At 41.3% G+C, this 20,439-nt stretch overlaps 2 protein-coding genes across 2 annotated transcripts in view; both read left to right on the top strand.

Annotated features, from left to right (window-relative positions):
* Nucleotides 1-7,064: 7,064 nt before the first annotated feature.
* fkbp6 (FKBP prolyl isomerase 6) lies at nucleotides 7,065-12,267 on the top strand. The gene is made up of 8 exons (XM_071517235.1): nucleotides 7,065-7,139; nucleotides 9,444-9,561; nucleotides 9,660-9,749; nucleotides 10,000-10,202; nucleotides 10,723-10,842; nucleotides 11,189-11,386; nucleotides 11,829-11,938; nucleotides 12,186-12,267. The coding sequence occupies exons 1-8, from the start codon at nucleotides 7,065-7,067 to the stop codon at nucleotides 12,265-12,267; spliced, it is 996 nt and encodes a 331-aa protein (XP_071373336.1).
* Nucleotides 12,268-17,141: 4,874 nt separating this feature from the next.
* Nucleotides 17,142-20,439, top strand: part of arhgap18 (Rho GTPase activating protein 18) — a 22,909-nt gene continuing 19,611 nt past the window's right edge. The window contains exon 1 of the mRNA XM_071517237.1: nucleotides 17,142-17,543. Coding sequence (XP_071373338.1) covers nucleotides 17,416-17,543 — 128 coding nt within the window. The 5' untranslated portion in view covers nucleotides 17,142-17,415. The remainder of the gene's footprint in view (nucleotides 17,544-20,439) is intronic.

Below are 20,439 nucleotides of genomic sequence, written 5' to 3'. Positions count from 1 at the left end.
TCAGTAAGGAGACTCAGAGGAACCACAGGAGCTTCAGTAGGGAGGCTCAGAGGAACCAGAGGAGCTTCAGTAGCTAGGGTCAGAGGAACCACAGGAGCTTCAGTAGTGAGGGTCAGAGGAACAAGAGGAGCTTCAGTAGGGAGGCTCAGAGGAACCACAGGAGCTTCAGTTGGGAGGGTCAGAGGAACCAGAGGAGCTTCAGTAGGGAGGTGCAGAGGAACCAGAGGAGCTTCAGTAGGGAGGCTCACAGGAACCAGAGGAGCTTCAGTTGGGAGGCTCAGAGGAACCAGAGGAGCTTCAGTAGCGGGGCTCAGAGGAATCACAGGAGCTTCAGTAGCAAGGGTCGGAGGAACCAGAGGAGCTTCATTAGGGAGGTGCAGACGAACCAGAGGAGCTTCAGTAGGGAGGCTCACAGGAACCAGAGGAGCTTCAGTAGAGAGGCTCATAGGAACCAGAGGAGCTTCAGTTGGGAGGCTCACATGAACCAGAGGAGCTTCAGTAGGGAGGCTCACAGGAACCAGAGGAGCTTCAGTAGGGAGGCTCAGAGGAACCAGAGGAGCTTCAGTAGCGAGGCTCAGAGGAACCACAGGAGTTTCAGTAGCGAGGGTCAGAGGAACCAGAGGAGCTTCAGTAGGGAGGCTCACATGAACCAGAGGAGCTTCAGTAGGGAGGCTCAGAGGAATCACAGGAGCTTCAGTAGCAAGGGTCGGAGGAACGAGAGGAGCTTCATTAGGGAGGTGCAGACGAACCAGAGGAGCTTCAGTTGGGAGGCTCACATGAACCAGAGGAGCTTCAGTAGGGAGGCTCACAGGAACCAGAGGAGCTTCAGTAGGGAGGCTCAGAGGAACCAGAGGAGCTTCAGTAGCGAGGCTCAGAGGAACCACAGGAGCTTCAGTAGCGAGGGTCAGAGGAACCAGAAGAGCTTCAGTAGGGAGGCTCACATGAACCAGAAGAGCTTCAGTAGGGAGGCTCAGAGGAACCAGAGGAGCTTCAGTTGGGAGGCTCAGAGGAACCAAAGGAGCTTCAGTAGGGAGGCTCAGAGGAACCAGAGGAGCTTCAGTAGGGAGGCTCAGAGGAACCAGAGGAGCTTCAGTAGCGAGGCTCAGAGGAACCACAGGAGCTTCAGTAGCGAGGGTCAGAGGAACCAGAGGAGCTTCAGTAGGGAGGCTCAGAGGAACCAGAGGAGCTTCAGTAAGGAGGCTCACAGGAACCAGAGGAGCTTCAGTAGCGAGGCTCAGAGGAACCAGAGGAGCTTCAGTTGGGAGGCTCAGAGGAACCAGAGGAGCTTCAGTAGGGAGGCTCACAGGAACCACAGGGGTTTCAGTAAGGAGGCTCACAGGAACCAGAGGAGCTTCAGTAGGGAGGCTCACAGGAACCAGAGGAGCTTCAGTAGGGAGGCTCACAGGAACCAGAGGAGCTTCAGTAGGGAAGCTCAGAGGAACCAGAGGAGCTTCAGTAGGGAGGCGCAGAGGAACCAGAGGAGCTTCAGTTGGGAGGGTCAGAGGAACCACAGGAGCTTCAGTAGGGAGGCGCAGAGGAACCAGAGGAGCTTCAGTTGGGAGGCTCAGAGGAACCAGAGCAGCTGAATCAACAGCAGAGTCCATTTCTGGGCTTGGTGTTGTGTCCTCTTCCAGGCCGGGCTCTTCGCTCAAATCTCCATCGAGGGGAGTGGAGTTCACGGATCTATCCACTACAGCTGGCTGGGTGGAATCATCTAGTTTCACCTAAAGAGGGAGAGAAGCCATTTGAAGCCATTTTGAATTTTAGAAAATATTTTTTTTTCTTTTTTACTATACTTTTTTACTATTTTTACTATACAGTATCTTATCCAGCTATTTGATTTGAACTGCACTAGTTTACTTTTAAGTCTTTTATCTTTTGTATTTCTTGTCTGTACTTTTGCACTTTTTAATTGTAAATCTTTTACCTTTACTGTATTTTTATCACCCTGTAAAGCACTTTGAATTGCCCCAGTGTATGAAATGTGCTATACAAATAACGCTGCCTTGCCTTGCCTTGCCTACTCAATCATACATCTGCGCAGGTCTTCTTACCTCTTTGGTCAGCACTTCAGACATTTCCATATGTTTCTGTGGCTCGAACATCACACAGATTTCCCCCACTGTGACATCAACGATCCTGGTCAGCAGGTCTGGCCCGAAGCGCTTCAGCTTCTCCAGCAGGACGTCTGGAGTGTACTTCTCTCTGACCTTGTTCTGGATAGAAAGGACCTTCTCATCCCGGATGGAGCGGGAGAAGGTGGCCTGACGGTCCATGGAGGTCAGAGAGGCAGAGAGCTTATCCTCAACGGCCTTGGTGACTCCGACAGCTAGGTCGCTGAGCTGCAGTGGGGGTACGGACAAGAGGATCGCTGGATTAATCCAGAAGCCCTGCAGGACTTTGGGCACAACCAGCATCACTACTTCTTGGGGGCTAAGGAGGCTGGAGCTGGGCTGCTGCTTCTCCATCAGGCTCCTGATGGCTTTATCAGCCAGACGGATGATCTGAGGGTCTCTGTTGATGAGAGTCGCTCACAATTAGTTGAAATACACATTTTCTGAAAAGACACAATTTCCCCACTTGAATCATTCAAGTTTCATCTTATCTCATAAATGTGACTTACTGAAAACAAGGACTGTTGGCTTCAGGTGAGTTGAGCACGATTCGGGCTAAAAACTCAATAACCATCAGTTTCATGCTGATGTTCACCTCCCACATCTGAAACAAGAAATGGGATGCACCATTAAGATTTGACATATTTGCAGGATCAATCTAGTGTTATGTGATAATTTACTCCACACTGAGCCTTTTCATGATCTTGGTCTTACCAGCGAGAGGAGAGGCTGCACACTTTCATCAAAACTCTCAAGATCAAACCTCCACAATCTTCAAATGGAAAGAAAACAGAAGGTTCATCTTAACTGTTGCTCTATTTTCTTCTCATTAGTAACAGACTAGCTTAAAGGAATAGTTCACCCAAAAATGAAAATTCAGTCATTATCTACTCACCCCCATGCCAGTAGAAAATCGGGTAAAGTTTATTAGTCCATACAACAGATGGACAGACAGATAAAACAACGGAAAATAACCATAAAATGGCTCCATGCAGCATAATCCAAGGCTCTTGAAGCCAAAAGATCCCAAAGTGACTTGAAAAGACCAACATTTACACCATCATTTAGCTGAAATCGCCACTCTAGCTGTTGATTTAAAAAAACGTCACATTTGCGCGCACCCCAACCTCGATAGGGAAGACTAGCTCGAACTTCCAGAAACAAGACTTCCGGTTTGGCCGTTTAGCCTTCCAAATAAAAGCGTGAGATTTTAAAATAGATATACTGTTTTAAAGCAATTACTTTGTATTTAATTGTCAAATTCAGTGAGCACCCATATTAATGTTTGATGTCATAATGATAATGAAAAATGCCATAAAATGTGCCATTTTTAACTATAAACGCTCCATGTATTACACTGTGCAGAATACATACAGAACAGAGACTAAAGTGGACATCAAACATTAAACTGATTTTCTACTAGCATGGGGGTGAGTAGATAATGACTATTCCTGTGAACTATTCCTTTAACATTAGCAGAGTTGATGATAGATTGAGTGGTGGACTGTCTGTATGTGTCTCAGTAAGTCTCACCGCTCCCTGAGAGATTTCTTGCCCTGCTCCACCAGCCAGTCAGTCATATCCTCAGCTGTCAGCTCAGATGGGACCTGCTTTTGTTGCTGAAGCCTCAAAAACTGCACCATCATTTTTTTCTACAGGACAATAGAAAACATTAGATGTTTCCTATGTATAATCATAGGAGACACTTTACCAGAATTTGTCAGGTGTTTTATATTGTGCGCGCCTGAAACATAAGTGGTTCTTACTTGTACTTCATAGTACTTCCACTCCCAGCAGAGCTCTACAGTCTCTCTGTACACCGGTACATTGAGCAATGCCTTTGAAGGAAATGAGATAATGTCACTCAAAAGCCTCTTATGCTACATACTTACATCAACTCAAAATCTTTACAATTTAACTGCAATAAACAATGCTCACATACCTTGATGGGTCTATAGATGACCCTTTCTCCTTCAATCCAGTCCATGGATGTTTTGTTACTGGATGACAAATCAACAGTGGAGAAACAACAATCAAATGTACAACCAAACTCACAACTACAGAACAGATGTAAAAGCACTCAAACACAGTTGATACTGGTGGCTGAAACGAACTGAGGGTGTTCAGGGAGAAAGTTTCTGTGGGAGACGGAATGGACTTATTGTTGAGTCACTGGGAGTAGAATTCAGCTCTGTATGACAGGTAGATCCTTTTTTGGTTCAACTGTTCAGGCAGAGATGACCAGGGAAAATACATGTCTGGGCAAATATGATGATCAAGATCGATCAATAAGTTGCCTTTACATTTTTTATTTAATCACACATGAATGTCTTTTTGCAAGGCAACACTTGAATAGATGTTAATCCTGTGTTTTCACTTGGTTAGTTGGTATTGGGAGTGTAGCCTACATTGCCCTAAACTGCCAGGTGTATCAGCACTTTTATATCCTTGATATGCACACTGTGTAACATTTTGGTCAACATTGCAGGATTACACAGCCCAAGTAGATGGATAAACACTCTCACATTGTCTACATGGCAGCTTCTAATGCTATGGTATTATGCTGCAAGTCTGACTTCAATTCTTGTTGACCGACACGTTGCCTTGTCATCTTCTCCAAAATGTTGTGTGTTGTATCACAACTGGGCGTATTTACTAACTTTACCAACAATGTTGGTAGTTTTTGACAAAAACATGTTTGTTAAGGAATGATTTCAACAAATATTATTCTGCCGAAACGCCATTGGCCTAATCGTTTTTTTCGATCGAGAAATCACTGTTGAATAGAGCAACACCAGATTCTGAATCACTCGACCAAATCTGAAGAGTGGGCGGGTCAGGAGTCTGGAACCAGGCTAGGACTGGATGCTTCTTAATCACAGTATATCTAATCCACACTCATCTGAGCCACACATACTTAAAGCCACACATACCTAAAGGACTAAAAGTGAGATTTAGATTATATTATTCTTGTGCATATATTTTATGATAATATGTGCATTTTGCAATGTATTTCATTCTGGTAAATGACTGTATTTCCTATGCTAAGTTTGAAAGGAGGATTTTATTTGCAACATTAATATTCATGTAAAGAATACATAATTGGGATTTCTGTGCACTCCTACCACTGACAATTGGTTTTCAAAGTATGCTGTCTAATGTCACATGAATGACACGTCAATGATAGATATTCTACACCTGTACGGCAGGTGGCACACACAATTTCATGAACATTCACATTTTAACACTCAATGATTTCCTTTTAAGTAAAACCATTTTCCTGCTTTTATTTCAGCCCAACTTTAAGAGCCACATAATCACCACCAGAAATGGCTGTCCATCAATAGCTGTGGATTTTAACGTTAATTGCCTTGTCACAAAGACAGTAAACCATAAGGACGGTGAATCTATCTGCAGAGCTGTAAGCAACAGAGAGAGCACTGCACTAACATTGTCAAGTGGTGCCAAAAAAACAATCTATGCACTGTACTGTAAGGTGCTTTGGACAGAGGCTTCCACTAAAAGGCACATATTATATTAACAAATACTGTACAGGCCAAGCCCATTTCCACTCACATTGTTAATCCAGGAGACGTAGGCGCTGACGCGGGTGAAGACGGAGGGCTTCTTGGGGTAGTTGCAGCCCATGCTGGAGCCGAAGCTCCCCACACCATGGACGTCCCAGCAGCCGTGAGGGTTCTGGCAGTTCAGGGGGCCACCAGAGTCTCCCTGAGGGGTAACAGAGCCAGACGTGATGTTCAGGCAAAGGATGGCGAAAACATTTAGAAATGTATATAATAATCATTATGGCACTGTGTAAAACTATTCTAAACTGTAAGGCTGGTATATTTTTACAGAAACTCTATTTCTATATTACACGAGACTGTAGAATAAAATTTAGGAGTTGTGGGAAATTAATGGGACTCACATTGCAGCTAGCCAGCCGTCCATCTCCTCCAGCACAGATCATGTTCTTGGTGACCAGGCTGCCCCACCAGTCAGGCTTGGTGCAGTTGGAGTGGCTGACCACAGGCAGGAGGGCCTGCTGCAGGATGTCAGCGATGGGACCTCCAGCTGTGGAAAAGAACAGGGCATTCAAATTTAGCTGTAGTCAAGACCACCTTAATGGAGTCCAAGTCAATTCCAAGACCAGGTCCAGTTGAGTTTAAGTAACGAACAGGTCCCAAGGGTGTTGAGACCAAGTCAAGGCCAAGACTAAAATAGGCAATAAACAGTGTACATGTCTTTCCAAATGTAAAAATAAAGCTTAAGTAGTTTCTTAAGGATCAACAGAGATGATAGCTCTGGACTATACCCTTCAACATCCAACTAATGAATGTAATTTTTAATGTAATTTGGCCCATGGGGCAAGACCAGCCTCATGTAATTCTGAATTATATCATCATGTAATTGAAAATAAAAGCCATTTGAAAAATAAATGTTTTTATGAAATAAAAATACAACTAATAGTCATGTTATGAAAACAATAATTATGAAATAATATAATTACATTTTTTGAAATTAAAGAATAAAATCAATCAATTATTAATTTATTTACTGATGATATTATATATTTCTAGTTATTTATGTAATTGTTTATTTTACTGACATTTATTTATTTAATTATGACTAATATGGTCCTCCACAATGCCTGTGTGAAATCTTGCATTTTAGCTACTTTTTAGAACTATTTAAATTCCTTTTCGCACTTAGTTTTTGATTAAACTGTGCGCACACTGTAATAAAGTTTGCACACACTTTTGCGCAGTGGACTTTATGCGGATTTGTGTCCACCGTTAAGTCCCATGTCGAAGAGGCAACTTTTGGGTCATCTGATGTTCAATTGACTGCTATCTTGCCCCCAGCCAAGCGACAAAACAAAGTTGGCAACTGCTTATCCACACTGTAACAGATAACCGTAACATTATCCACAAGGTATCTAACGGCTAGATGTCGGGAAACGGAATGATATCCAGAATCAGACTGATGTTAGACGCTGAAGAGCGCCTGAGGACCAACACTCAGGTAAGTTAACAAGCTAGCTAATTAACGTTAGCCTCGGCTAAATGTTAGCAAGGAAATGTGTATGTCGGTGCTAGCTAACGTTAAATACCTTTAAGTTGAGTGACGCAAGCTACATATAACTTTTAGACAAGCAACAATCTCTGCCTTTTATCTTCCTGTTGCAGCCTCAAATAATTGTTATGAAATGTTGCACTTGTACCGCATTACATTACAGGTTAGCTTGTAAATTAAAGGGGACTGCCACTGCCACCCATTTTAAGAATTTACATTGACCTATTCCTGTGTCCCAGGATCGTTCAGTCAATACTTGTGAACAGGCACCACTCTTTCCTTTCCTAAAGCTAGAAACTGGATAATAACCATGGATGTATGATAATAACCCTTGAATATGTGATGTCACTGGGATGTAAAATCTGACATTGCTCCAAAGACAATGAATGGAGCAGGAGTTTTTTTTGATCCATAAGATTTTTGTGTGAGTTATTTAGCCCAAATTAGGTTTAAATTCTAGTTCATACCTACTGGCAATGCTAGAACATAAACACTGTCTATGGAGCAGCCCCTCATTTTACATCCCAGTTACATCACAAATTTTGTAAGAAAAATAAGTCAAAATTTTCTGATTCCAGCTTCTTAAATGTGAATATTTTCTGGTTTCTTTACTCCTCTATGACAGTAAACTGAATATCTTTGGGTTGTGGACAAAACAAGACATTTGAGGACGTCATCTTGGGCTTTGGGAAACACTGATCAACATTTTTCACCATTTTCTGACATTTTATAGACCAAACAACTAATCAATGAAACAATAAAAAATAATTGTTAGTTGCAGCCCTAATCACAAATTCAATGGTTCTCTGATTTCTAGCTTTAGGAAAGAGTGATGCAAAAATACATACATTGGAACTGTCCCGGGGCACAGAAATAACATGTGAATTCTTATAATGGGTGACATTCCCCTTTTAAATTAATCAAATTAGATTTGTGTCAGCAGGGGCCTTACATGTGCAGAGACATGAACTCAGTCTAAGGTTAACATACACATGTGCTAGATTGATTGATTTCATAAAGATGAACTAAAGTACAATTTGATTTAAGTTGTATTGTATAGTCTACTGGTTGGTTTCTGATCTTGGAATGCAAGTCAGTCCACTAAATGTCTCAAACAAGGATGAGGAGTAGGAGACTAAAGTTAGATGTAATGGGATTATAGCAATGTTGATACAAGAATGGCAACTGTATTTCATTAGCTACTGAAATGGTTGAATGCAATGGTTTAATTAATCAGAAATATGTTTGAAGGCATAAAAAGCATTTGATCTGTAAGAGTATGCACACATAAATGTTTTACACATTTTGAAAGAATGATTAGTAATGGTTGTGGATGATAACTGGAACACTATCCTAAATTTGTCTGTAAATTGAAATTATATCAGAGAATTCAGCTGTTTATCTGATATTCCCTCTGAACCTTAGATTTTAACATTTATCAAAATACTTAAATAAAAGTAACCAGAGATAATAGGCCTATTAAAGCTGCTTAGCTTTAGAAATTGCTCTGGTGCCACCATGTGTTTTAAAATATGAAGTACATTCTAAATACATATTTAATATGTAGATGGGTTATTCCGCTGTTTATCTTGGGATGCAATAAACTGAAAGAAAAATCACTATAATAAAAGCCAGTGAAGGATTAATTGCCCCCTTGTGTAATCACGCTCTGAACGCAACCCCGCAACTAGGGAGAGATGTCATGCTGACTCCTTAAGCATGTATGCTATATTAATTATAGATGTAAATAATTTATGAAAGCTCATATTTTAAATACCACAGTGACAGAATGCTGCTGAAAGATATTATGTTATTACGATTTCCAAATTGCAAGAGCCCGCAGTTTTTTTTTCTTGGGGAGATGGATGGTCCAGTTAACCTAAAGAAAATATTCTGGTGCTGTGCCAAATCAGTGGCCCACCAATCAAGTTACATGACAGAGGAAAAAGGTTTCATCTTAATTAAACTGAGTAAATCCTTTGGTTTAACATCTTGTTTTCTCCATACACACATCTCTTTAAGCGGTGAAATATGAAGATAAAAAGTAGTTAACTTCTTCTTCTTCCTTTTGGACATACTGTAGATCCTATTTGTTTTGAGAATACGTAATGAGGCAGTTTTTTACAAAACTGGAGAGACATTTTATAACTTTTGCATTGGCTATTGCTTATGAGTTTACATGCAGTTTCACACAGTTTGACTTGATTGTCAAAACAGTGTGGAGTCATTGTAAGGCTTTTATTACCTATCCAGAGCCCTTTTGATCGGCTGGGCCAGCAGATGGAGGACGTCTTGGGAGATGGAGGGATCCTGAAGGAGGTGGTCCAACCTGGAGAAGGCCCGCCTGTACCCCAACATGCCTCAGTATCAAGTATCTATATGAGCATTTTCCATTCTAAAACCTCTTGAGTGAAGTGTTACTTGTCAATCATGTTGTTCAACCAAAACCTATTCTTCCTTCCTTCAAAGTGCATTTCTCTGGTTTCCTGGAATACTCTGACCAGCCGTTCGACACCACCAGTAACCTGAAGTACCCTCGCATGATGAAGTTAGGGAGAGGTCAGTCGTTCCTGTAGGCCATCAGGAGTAACTTTGTCTCTGATTGAGAAATTACAGCCTCTCAAATGACCATTAATTAACTGATATATTGAATATTAAGCTTTGGATTATCTGTGTGTCTGTCTGTCTATCTAGCTGTTGACATTTGGATGGTTTGTATTCTGGGATATGCACAAACAAAAGTATTGACATGAACCCAGGAAGCTACCATCTTTATACTCTTAGTCCTTCCTTTGTCCACGCTTCACAGATGTGACGCTGGCCGGTCTGGAGCTGGGTCTGCTGACCATGCGGAAAGGAGAGTTCTCTCGTTTCCTCTTCCAGCCCCAGTACGCCTACGGGGACATGGGTTGCCCCCCGTTCATTCCTCCTAGTGCCATGGTTTTGTACGAGGTCCAGGTGCTCGACTTCCTCGACTCGGGCCAAGTGGACGACTTTGTTGCAATGAGTCCGGTACGGAGGCTAAAGCTGTCTTATTGTTGTCACAGTCTGAGCGTACTGTTCTACCGGGCTCCTGGGGTAGGAGATTACTTGAGACATTCCTCTCTCACTTGAAAGTAGCAAGTGCTGATTCTATTGGTACTGCCAGAAACTTATATATATATTTACATCTATTAATGTATTTTCATTTTTGAGTTGTTCAGCTATAGGAAACTCAGGAACACGTACTATTTCCTTTTCTATGAAAGATATGAAAGATGCAAGTTTTGGGAAACAAAAAGGTTCATTCATACTCTAAGGCTACAGGCTTCAACCTATACAAACATCATCTCATTTTCAAAAATGAAAAATTCTATACATAGTAGTATAAATTGTCTGCTTTGGGTTAAGCCCCTGATGAGGTCACTGCCTTTTAGTGCAACTATACAAAACTTCTCAATAGCTAAAATAATGTAGACCTGAAGTCAAAGTGCTTTCGGAGGATTTCAGTTGGTGTCGCTGGCTAATTCCCGTTGCCTTTCTGTGTTGTCAGGAGGAGCAGAACACCGTCCCTCTGTCCACGCTGCTCGATGTGGTCAACACACAGCGCAGCTTTGGCAACCGTTGCTTCAAACAGAGCCGCTACGACAACGCCAAAGATCGCTACAAACAGGTACAGCATGTAAAACAAACCCAGTACTTGAAATGTGCCCAATGATCAAGTTATTTATATGTTTTGAGACCTACAACACCCAGTAATTTCTAAAGGGAAATTCATCTACTCCTGCTTTATTTTACTTTTAGACTATGAACTTGCCACTGAGATGCTATACTTAGAAAACATTTTAGCCGGGGGAAATTTTAATTCTACTTGCATCCAAAATGGATGGCAGTTGAATTTATTTATTTTTTGCAAATGTGTGCCAATTAGTAAGTGTGTGTGTGGAAGATGACGAGTGCCGAAAAAGACGAAACTATCTTAGTAGTAATTTAGAATGACCTCTCCTCTCGGCCAACAGGCGATGACGTTGCTGGAGAACAGGGAAACGGAGGATGACGGGGAGAGAGAGAGGATCAAGACGGCTCTGCTTCCCGTCTACATGAACCTGTCCCTCACCGAGCTCCGCCTGGAAAGCCCCAACAAAGCCCTCAAATACGCCAACAAGGCCTTGGAAATAGACTCCGACAACACAAAGGCTCTCTTCCGTTGTGGACAGGTCAGACTGCGCTTTTCTTCAAACCACCAGAATTTTTAAAATTGAGTTCAAATGATTTGTTTCTTTGAAAATCAATTGTGCAGTGCTGAGTCTTTAAATTTAAAGTTGTGTGGGAGGAAAAGAAAACAAAACACGGGGATGATAACAGCACAGACGGAGCCAGAGGCAGTATTCAAACTTTCAATCCCTGGAGCATTTCTGCAGTTTGCGTTCCTCTTTTTAATGAAACACTGCAAATGCTACCAAAACATTTTTATTATTCCCATATCAGTTCAAACAGCAATGCTCTAGCAAACTCAGTGTCCTCCTGTAAAACACTTAAAAACACAAAGGCTTTTTCTTCATTGTTCACATTTTTATTTATCTTGTAAAGTGTGTGTTTTGTTAAGTGTTCTGTAAATAAAGATTATTGTATTATTCTGACTGATTTCATCCTTCTCAGGCCTACCTGGAGCTGCATGACTATGAGAGCGCTCAGGGTTGCCTCGTGATTGCTCAAGCAAAGAAGCCCTTTGACAGCGACATCAACAACCTGCTGAGGAAAGCGGCCATGTAAGATGATTCTTTGGACATTGTCAATAAGATTAGAATGGGCATGCATCCATGTGAAGATGATCATAAAAGTCAGGAGAGTCTGGCCCAGTGGCTTGACTTAAAAAATAGTCACTACAGGGGATGGATGCAAAATCAAGGCTTAAAATACTGGTTTTTACCTGTCCTTGCTGTATGACATATTTGGTGTCAGTTAATGCACTTTAGCCACTCTAAGGATATATTTGAAATCATTATCACTTTCCAGATGCTATAAAGAGAGCTTGGACAAACAGAAAGACATGTACTCAAAGATGTTCAAAGACTTCAAGGGCCCAGTGAAGACGTAAAGACGAGGTAAAAAGGTAAGGAACTCTGTCCACTGATGTTCCAGCTCACCGGCTCCAAATCACTGTTTGAGAATACTGGCAGCTGTGGTGTTTGGGCTTAACTGGAGATATCTGGGCTTTAACAGGGAGGGTGTACGTACAGCTCCTCAGCATTGATTTAGTATCTAGTCAGTCTGTCTGTGTTTCTGTCTGTCTTAAATGTTAAAAGGCTATCAAAATTGAATTGAATCAAATTGAAAATTTGTTTTATCTTTCATATATATATATACATATATATTAGTACTATATATTAGTTTTTTTAAATTATCACTGGCTGGAATGCATCAACATCAGTACATTATCTTGCGACTTTTTATGTCCCACCACCATGGTACATTATGTCATCATGGTTGTGTCTGTCTGTATGTAGACATATTCTTGTGAACACAATAACCCAAGAATACATGATAGGAATTTAAATAAATTTGCATATTAATGAGGAATAACTGATTTTCTTGAAACAACTACAGTATAACTCCTTAATGCTTTAAGATATGGAGTTCATATTTAATACCGTCTGTTGACATATAAATATTTGCTAATTAATGCATTGATTAGCTTAATTAATGGCATTCCTAGCAGAAGTCATGTTTAATATATCATTGTGATTATGGCAGGTCATTAGACAGCTCAAGTGCCTCTTGTTTGACAGGTGGTTGCTTCTGACGCCTTGGAAACATTAGCACTGCTTTGACAGTACAAGATAAAGTAAATGCTACAGTGTCTCATTGATTAACACACCGAGAGCATGACGACTGCATGATTATATTGTAGAATGTAGTTGATGACCTGATGATGATGTGAACGCACAAGAAGACAAATTCACTGGATGTAAACACATGTAACCTGTCTAGCCCACCCGTGAATGGGGTGATTTGACCTACAGTATAGCACTACATAACTAGGGCGGTGATTATAATGAAACAAGCAAAGAAAGATGATGTGAAATGATTAATAAAAAGATTATGTGTTGCAGATGATGGAGAAAAAAGCAACTTTCCAGGTGAACAGCAAATTTTCTCTTCATCATTGGAGATTCTACATAATAATAACGTAAAAAAAAAAAACGTTTGTGTTTTTGTTAATGTCGCGAAGGACAGAATGTTGTACTGATGTTTATACAGTTCGTTTCTCTAAAAGGTTTTCAGCTTGTCAACTGGAAATGTTCAACAGATTTTTGTCAGTGAGGTAACGTAGCTCATCAACTGAAGAGGAACGATTACTTGAAATCGTTCCTCACTTGAATTACTACCACCCCACATTTCTAAATAATGTGGCAGGACAATATTTGCAACGAATCCCAAGGGGAGTAATTTTTTTTTTGTTTTGTTTTGTTTTGAGTGGCTATATTTCTATGAAGTTGTCACCTTCTCGCTTTAAACTCCCTAAATATTATTTCTATTTTTGTGTTAATAATGTTTCAACATTTTCCTGCGTGCTGATCACTGTTGAGATAATAATAATAAAAAAAAAATGTTTTTCACTACAAACACATCTCTTGCCTTTCTTTAGATAAATTGGTAACTAAGCACATGAGCTGGATGTTCATAATCCAGTCACTGGTTTAGGGTTAGGGTTATCCTTTCCCCTGAGCTCTCTCTCCCCCTTGAGGTTGATAGTGACATTACTGTTCGTTTTGAAGATGCTCATATTGTTTTACCTCTCCTGTATAATTTGCCTTATACTGAATTGTTTTGTTTCTTAAGTGTGATATAAATCATCTAAAACTAACTAGAACTGGCAGAATGAAGACAGGCAGGAACTAGGTTGATTTATTAATAAACCCCTTGCAGCAGTGCAAATTGAGCTCTATTGGCCTCCTGATAATCAAATATGTTACTTTTATAAATATGCATCATCTTCAAAATGTGTAGTAATAGGGGTGAGGATACAGAATATGTTGTTTGTGGTCAGGTAGAGATTTTAAAAAGTCTTCTGTTGTGGATGAGGATATAAAACGTGATGTAATATCAGCAGGTGCGGCACATGGGTAGAGATTAAAGGTGTTGTAACATGGGCAGGAGGCCATGTAAAAAGTTGTTGTTCAGCGGGAGGAGGATGTAACAGTACAGACAGCAATCACTTAATAAGATTAAGTGGATGAGGGGATGGGGGGGGCAGATAGAGGAGTTGAGAGCAAAGTGTGGTAGGAAACATGGTGGGGCAGAATGAGGGAGGGATGGAAGGAGGGAAGAGAAAGAAGGAGGAATTGAAAGGATAGGAGGAGGGAGAGAGCTGCAGGTACTGGAGGAGTGGAGAGGAGAGGAGGGAAGGGAAGGGAGGAGGGCAGGGGATCAGAAGTGGGGAGGTATGAAGGGAGGAATGGAGAAATATGATTGCCTCCTGTGACTAATCCACTTATCTCAGTGTGTGTCTGTGTGTGTCTCAACACCATCTCCCAGCACGTGGTCAGTGTGTCATGCTCTCTGAAAGACTGGACGTTTGACTGGACAAACACACACACACACAATGGTCTCCAAACTTGCCTACTACCTCCAGCTCAGGTAAGGAAAACTGTGTGAATTAGAGAGCAAGAGAGTGTGTGTACTTTTCGGCATTAATGGTGCCATCACAGAAGTATAAGTTACCTTTGCCAAGGGCACTGACACAACCCCATACCATGACAGACCCTGGCTTTTGGACTTGTTGCTGGTAACAGTCTGGATGGTCCCTTTCTTCTTTGGTCCGGAGCACACGGCGTCCATTTCTTCCAAAAAAGACCTGAAATACTGATTCGTCTGACCACAATACACGTTTCCATTGTGTGATGGTCCATCCCAGAGCCTCCGAGCCCAGAGAAGTCGACGGCGCTTCTGGACACAGTAAAGTTTTAACTGGCATTTGTGGATGTAACTACGTATTGTAGTGCTTGAAAAAGGTTTGCCAAAGTAATCCTGAGCCCATGTGGTTATATCGCTTATAGATGAATGACGGCTCTTGATGCAGTGCCGTCTGAGGGATCGGAGAGCGCAGTTATTCAGCTTAGGCTTGCGCCCTTGCCCTTTACGCACTGAAATTCCTCCAGATTCCTTGAATCTTGTAATTAAGTTATGCACCGTAGAGGGTGAAATATCCAAATCCCTTCCTATCTTTCTTTGAGGAACATTGTTTTTAAACATTTCAATAATTTTCTCACGCATTTGTTGGCAAACTGGCGATCCTCGGCCCATCTTTGCTCCTAAAGGACTAGGCCTTTCCTGGATGCTGCTTTTGTACCAAATCATGATTACAATCACCTGTTGACATCACCTGTTTCAAATCACATCATTATTTAATTATTTTACCTCATTGCTAGCCCTAAATTGCCCCCATTCAAACTTTTTTGGAATGTGTTGCAGGCCTGAATGGCAGGAATGGATGTATATTTACAAATGAAATGAAGTTGACCAGACAAAACATGAAATATCTTGCGTTCATACTGTCTGCAATGAAATACAAGTCAAAGTACATTTAGAAATCACTGCTTTCTTTTTTTATTTGCATTTTCCATACCCCAACTTTTTCTGAGTTGGGGTTGTACATTGGTGTGTGCATTCATACATTCCTGTGTGCACATTTTTGTTGATGTGTGTGCACGCCTGCACTCCCTGACCCATGTTTGTGAATGTATGTTGCAGGTGTATGTGTGTGCCCCCTGGTCAGTTTTAGTGGCAGTTTGTATCTCAGTATGTGACCAACTGTAGCAGGATGCCTCAGCCTAAATACTCATGCACAGTCATGCTCAAATGTAGCATTTAACATTTAATCAATATTTGGACAGACTTGCAGATAAATGTGAACAGAACCTGTACAGAACAATGTACTATCAGTGTCCAATAATACTTCAAATGAGTGTCATCGACATGTTCAAATACCTTTCTTTGGCCAATTTTGTATATTTTGAAATGTATATCTAAACATATATGCGAAATGTATTTTTTTGCATTTTTGCATTGCATTTTTAACTCTTGCTGCTGGTTCAGGTGTGTAACATTCACAAATGTTGTGTTATGATCCCAAACAATGAATTATTATTTATAAGCTTGTGTGATAATTCTCATCACACAAGCTTATCATCCCCTTATGAAATGGGACTATAGCAATGCTATAACATCCTATAATGTATCTATGCAAAAATCACAGCGAAAGTATAAGTCCGAATATTATTGTAAGATAAAGGGAAACTTTAATGATCCCCATGGGGAGATTGGGTTATTGCAGCAGCAAACACTAATATGATATGGCTGAGAAAAAATAGAACATGAACAGAAAACTGGAGCAAAAACTAGAATATATCAAACATACATGGAAAAAAGGATTACAACATTATAAGGGTGTGCAAGATAACAGCCGTACTTACTGAGGCAAAGACAGAATGAGTGTGGAATATGTATGATATGAAAATAAGACAAAAAAAGTATATATATATATATACACACACGCACACAATATGAGAGTATGCCAAAATATGAAATGCAATGGCTGATAGATATGCAATGTGTAAAAATGAGAAGGATTTGGGAATCTGAAGAAAGCAGATGTGAATTTACAGCAAATAATGTGATTTCAGATGAGATTTTTAAAACATTATATAAAGTATAGTATTGTCGCTATTAAATTCTAGAGACACATTTTGAAAAAGTCCCTGTTGAAATATTGCAGTCGTCCACACAGTACTGTCCAGGGTGAGTCAGTACCGTCTTTGGACAGCAGGAGGCGCCACGACCTATGAAACTCATCAAGCATACTGTAACCCTTTCCCTCTAGTTTCAGCCAATCCCCGTGCTCTAGTCTAACTGTAAGCCCCGCCCCCGTCCTGCTCCGTCTTTCTCAGAGAGAGACAGGCGGATAGAGAGAGAGACAAGTTGTAAAGAAAGACGGGAACAAGAGGGAGCCGGAGGGAAAAAAGAAAGAGGGGCGTCCGGAGAGTTTGGTGTCAGCATGAGTCGGCAACAAAACACTTCACCGGAAAGCGATGAGAGATAGATAGATAGATAGATAGATAGATAGATAGATAGATAGATAGATAGATAGATAGAGGAGTCTGCCATCCACTGGTCTGCCATCCACTGGTGATTGGATGTCAACTGTACATCAAGCAGAAGAAGAAAGAAGAAAAGGAGGAGAAACATGAGTCGTCAGCAGCAGGCGTCCCAGGGAGTGGTTTTAACGGGTTACCATAGCAACGCGGAACTGTTGCCGAAAAACGGACTATGTGCGCCGTGTTCCTCAAACCAGGACCCCGAGTCTGCGCTTAGGTGGGAGACGTGTGTGTGTGTGTGTGTGTGTGTGTGTGTGTGTGTCCCTACTGTAAAATCACAATAACATTACTATTCACTTGGAGATTTAAAATGTATGTGGTACTCAATAGTGAGTTTACAGTGAGCTATGATATTATGTATTCCATCTTTGTTTCTCTTTCTTTATTAAAGGGTTATAGTTGTTTTTAGTAATATGCTGTAAGTGAACGAGAGAAAGTGTGATTGTTTGTGCTACTTTGGCGTTTAAAGACTTATCATGCTAAGGCTTTGAATTGAATTGAAGACACTATGAAACAAAGTCTAATCTCTTATGCTAGCGTAGGCTATAGTACTTGGCAAAGAGGCTTAAGGTGTGTGTGTGTGTGTGTGTGAGAGAGAGAGACAGAGAGAGAGAGAGAGAGAGAGCGAGCAAGTGAGCAAAGGTCAGAGTGATAGTGTTATTTTTCTCCTTTTTGAACTTGAGCGCTGGAGGGAAATGTTGACTGTACATGCTAGCTTAAAAACACCTGGGAAAAACCCTCCAGCTTTCCCAGTGTTAGCTGCATCCAAACCTTTAACCCAGCACTATCTACACTGTACAACCTGGTTAACTGCACACAGGAACTTTTTTTTTTTATTATCCTTGGACTAACTCTACCTTTAGCCTTGGGCTATGTTTTCCATCAGCACATTCTTCAGGCTAACCTTGACTTTGCCTTACTAGCCCAGATTTTGCAGGGTTACTCATATAACTCAGGCCGTCTTGTCTTAGCCTACTGTAGGTTCAAAGATAACCCTTTCCTAAGAATGTGCAGGGTGAAAAGCATTGCTGTGACTCAGTGTTCAACTTCTCTGATCAAAATATTAATATAACCAGTTAGTTTATATGCAGCATCTTTGTATTGGACTTTGGTTTGCAGCCTATTCAGTTCTCCCTGTGGCCAAAACAACTCTCAAGGACTTTATGTTGTGACTTTTATATTTATCAGAGAATACAAGGTGCAAGACAAAGATGGGTTTGATGGATAGAAAAACTATAAATAGCAATGTAAATATTAGTTTATCTGCTGATTCAAGCCCATCATGTTGCATAAGGAACATTCTTAATTCAAAGCTAGGAATGGATCCTACACACTACATGTGACAATATCTCAATAACAATAATAAGTACTATGATACTATAAAGTAATTTGGATGAGAGAGGGAAAGGGAGACGGGATCCAGGGTGAGACTGAATTCACTCAAATCTAGACTGGATTTCATGACCATGTTGAAAGAATGTAGCCGTTTTATTGCTGCTATATTCTTATGTTGCTGCCATGTTTATGACTGACTATTTTCATGGTTTTCATGGCATGATAACAACTCTCTCTAGACTGCTAACAGTGAAGAAGGGATCCATTTTAAGTCTGGAGCCATATATAAAGAAATGCTGCTACAGAGGAAGAACTGAATGGGAACTAAGCTCTTATAGAATTTACTGTAGATGGTTAGGGTTAGTTACTCTCTGTTGTTTATTCGTGTAGGCCGAGCTGACTGTGTGTGTGTGTGTGTGTGTGTGTGTATGTGTTCTGTACATGTTTAGATCAGCAAACAACTGTTGTCAACAACTGTGGTGTAGTAGAATTAAACAACACACACAAGCCCAGCTGGTGTACAGACAGACACACCTGCCTGTGTGTGTATACATCCTGTATATGTGTGTGTGTGTGTGTGTGTGTGCGCGTGTGTGTGTCTATATGTGTGTCGGTGACTGTGTGTCTGTTCCAGATGGCTTGTCCAGCTAGCTAGAAAAAACAGCATCACATTACAGCCTGCCTTTGTCTCACCTCCCACAGCAGTGTGTATATGTGTGTGTATGTATGTGTGTGTGTGTGTGTGTGTGTGTGTGTGTGTACGTGTACCCTGTCTAGGTTGACTTGTAGGCTTAGTTTTGTGGTCATTGTTTCCCCCAGCTAGGAAATGAGAGACAGAGAGAAAGAGACAGACAGACAGAAAGTTGTTGGCCTTACACCAGCAGTGGACATCCGACCTAAGGAGCCTTAGGTTACGAGTCCACCGGGAGCCTCTCACAGCCACGGCTTTTTCCTGTTATTTGGAAAGGAAAGGACGCAATGTAGTGTTTCCTGACAGCACTGACATATTTGCATGTCTTTAAGTGCTCAGAGCGCTAGAAATTAATATTTCAAATTTAACAAAAGAACGCTGTGCTTCAAATGTGTTTTCCATAGTCGGGGGGGGGGGGGGGGGGGTTCAGGCTAATCTACTGTATACTGCAACAGAAATTATACGTACAGTCACAGTGCTGCACAGGCCCTGACCCTGTAGAGGGTCACAGAGAAGATTCCCAGATGGGCTGTGCTCCTTGTGAAAAGTATGACTGCACGCCAGACATCAAACATGCATGGACTGGGCTTTGGATTTCCAGCAAAACCACACTACCTCATCTCTGTTTTGTGGCCAAAATACAGATAGATCAGTGTTAAGGAAGGCTGGGTAGGCAAGCCCAGTGAACAGGACCTCAGAACAGGCTAACAGAATGGAAAACACAGACCGAGAAAGAGAGAAATATAGATAGAGGGACAGACAGAGACACAAAGACTGACGAAGGCAAATGAAATGTAATGAGCATCCAACTGATTCAGGCTTCCAGTATAGATGGAGACATAGATTACGTAGCGTAGCCAGTGGGTCATGGCTGAGACCAGTAAGTGTGTGTCTGTGTGTCAATGTGTGTGTGTGTGTGTGTGTGTGTGTGTGCGTGACTGAGTGAGGGGGGGAGAACAGAGGCAGTCTCTGTCTCTCACAGATGGCAGCTGGCACCTGTTGATCTGAATGGGAATACAACACACACACACACACACTTCTTATCCTCTTCCCTATTCTCATGTCGGCCACAAAACTTCATCAGCTG

Source organism: Centroberyx affinis, unplaced genomic scaffold, assembly GCF_046629955.1.
Source record: "Centroberyx affinis isolate AG114_WGS23_722 - 3 ecotype Tasmania unplaced genomic scaffold, CSIRO-AGI_Caff_v1 ptg000478l_1, whole genome shotgun sequence".
Lineage (NCBI taxonomy): Eukaryota > Metazoa > Chordata > Actinopteri > Beryciformes > Berycidae > Centroberyx > Centroberyx affinis.
The sequence above is the reverse complement of the archived record's forward strand: the minus strand, read 5'-3'. Positions and strand labels throughout refer to the sequence as shown.

Excerpts from the sequence above, each read along its gene's own strand:
- fkbp6 (XM_071517235.1), top strand. The coding sequence starts at position 7,065 with ATGTCGGGAAACGGAATGATATCCAGAATCAGACTGATGTTAGACGCT. Across the intron at positions 9,750-9,999 it reads CATGATGAAGTTAGGGAGAG|ATGTGACGCTGGCCGGTCTG; the intron begins GTCAGTCGTTCC and ends CACGCTTCACAG. Across the intron at positions 11,939-12,185 it reads CTGCTGAGGAAAGCGGCCAT|ATGCTATAAAGAGAGCTTGG; the intron begins GTAAGATGATTC and ends ATCACTTTCCAG.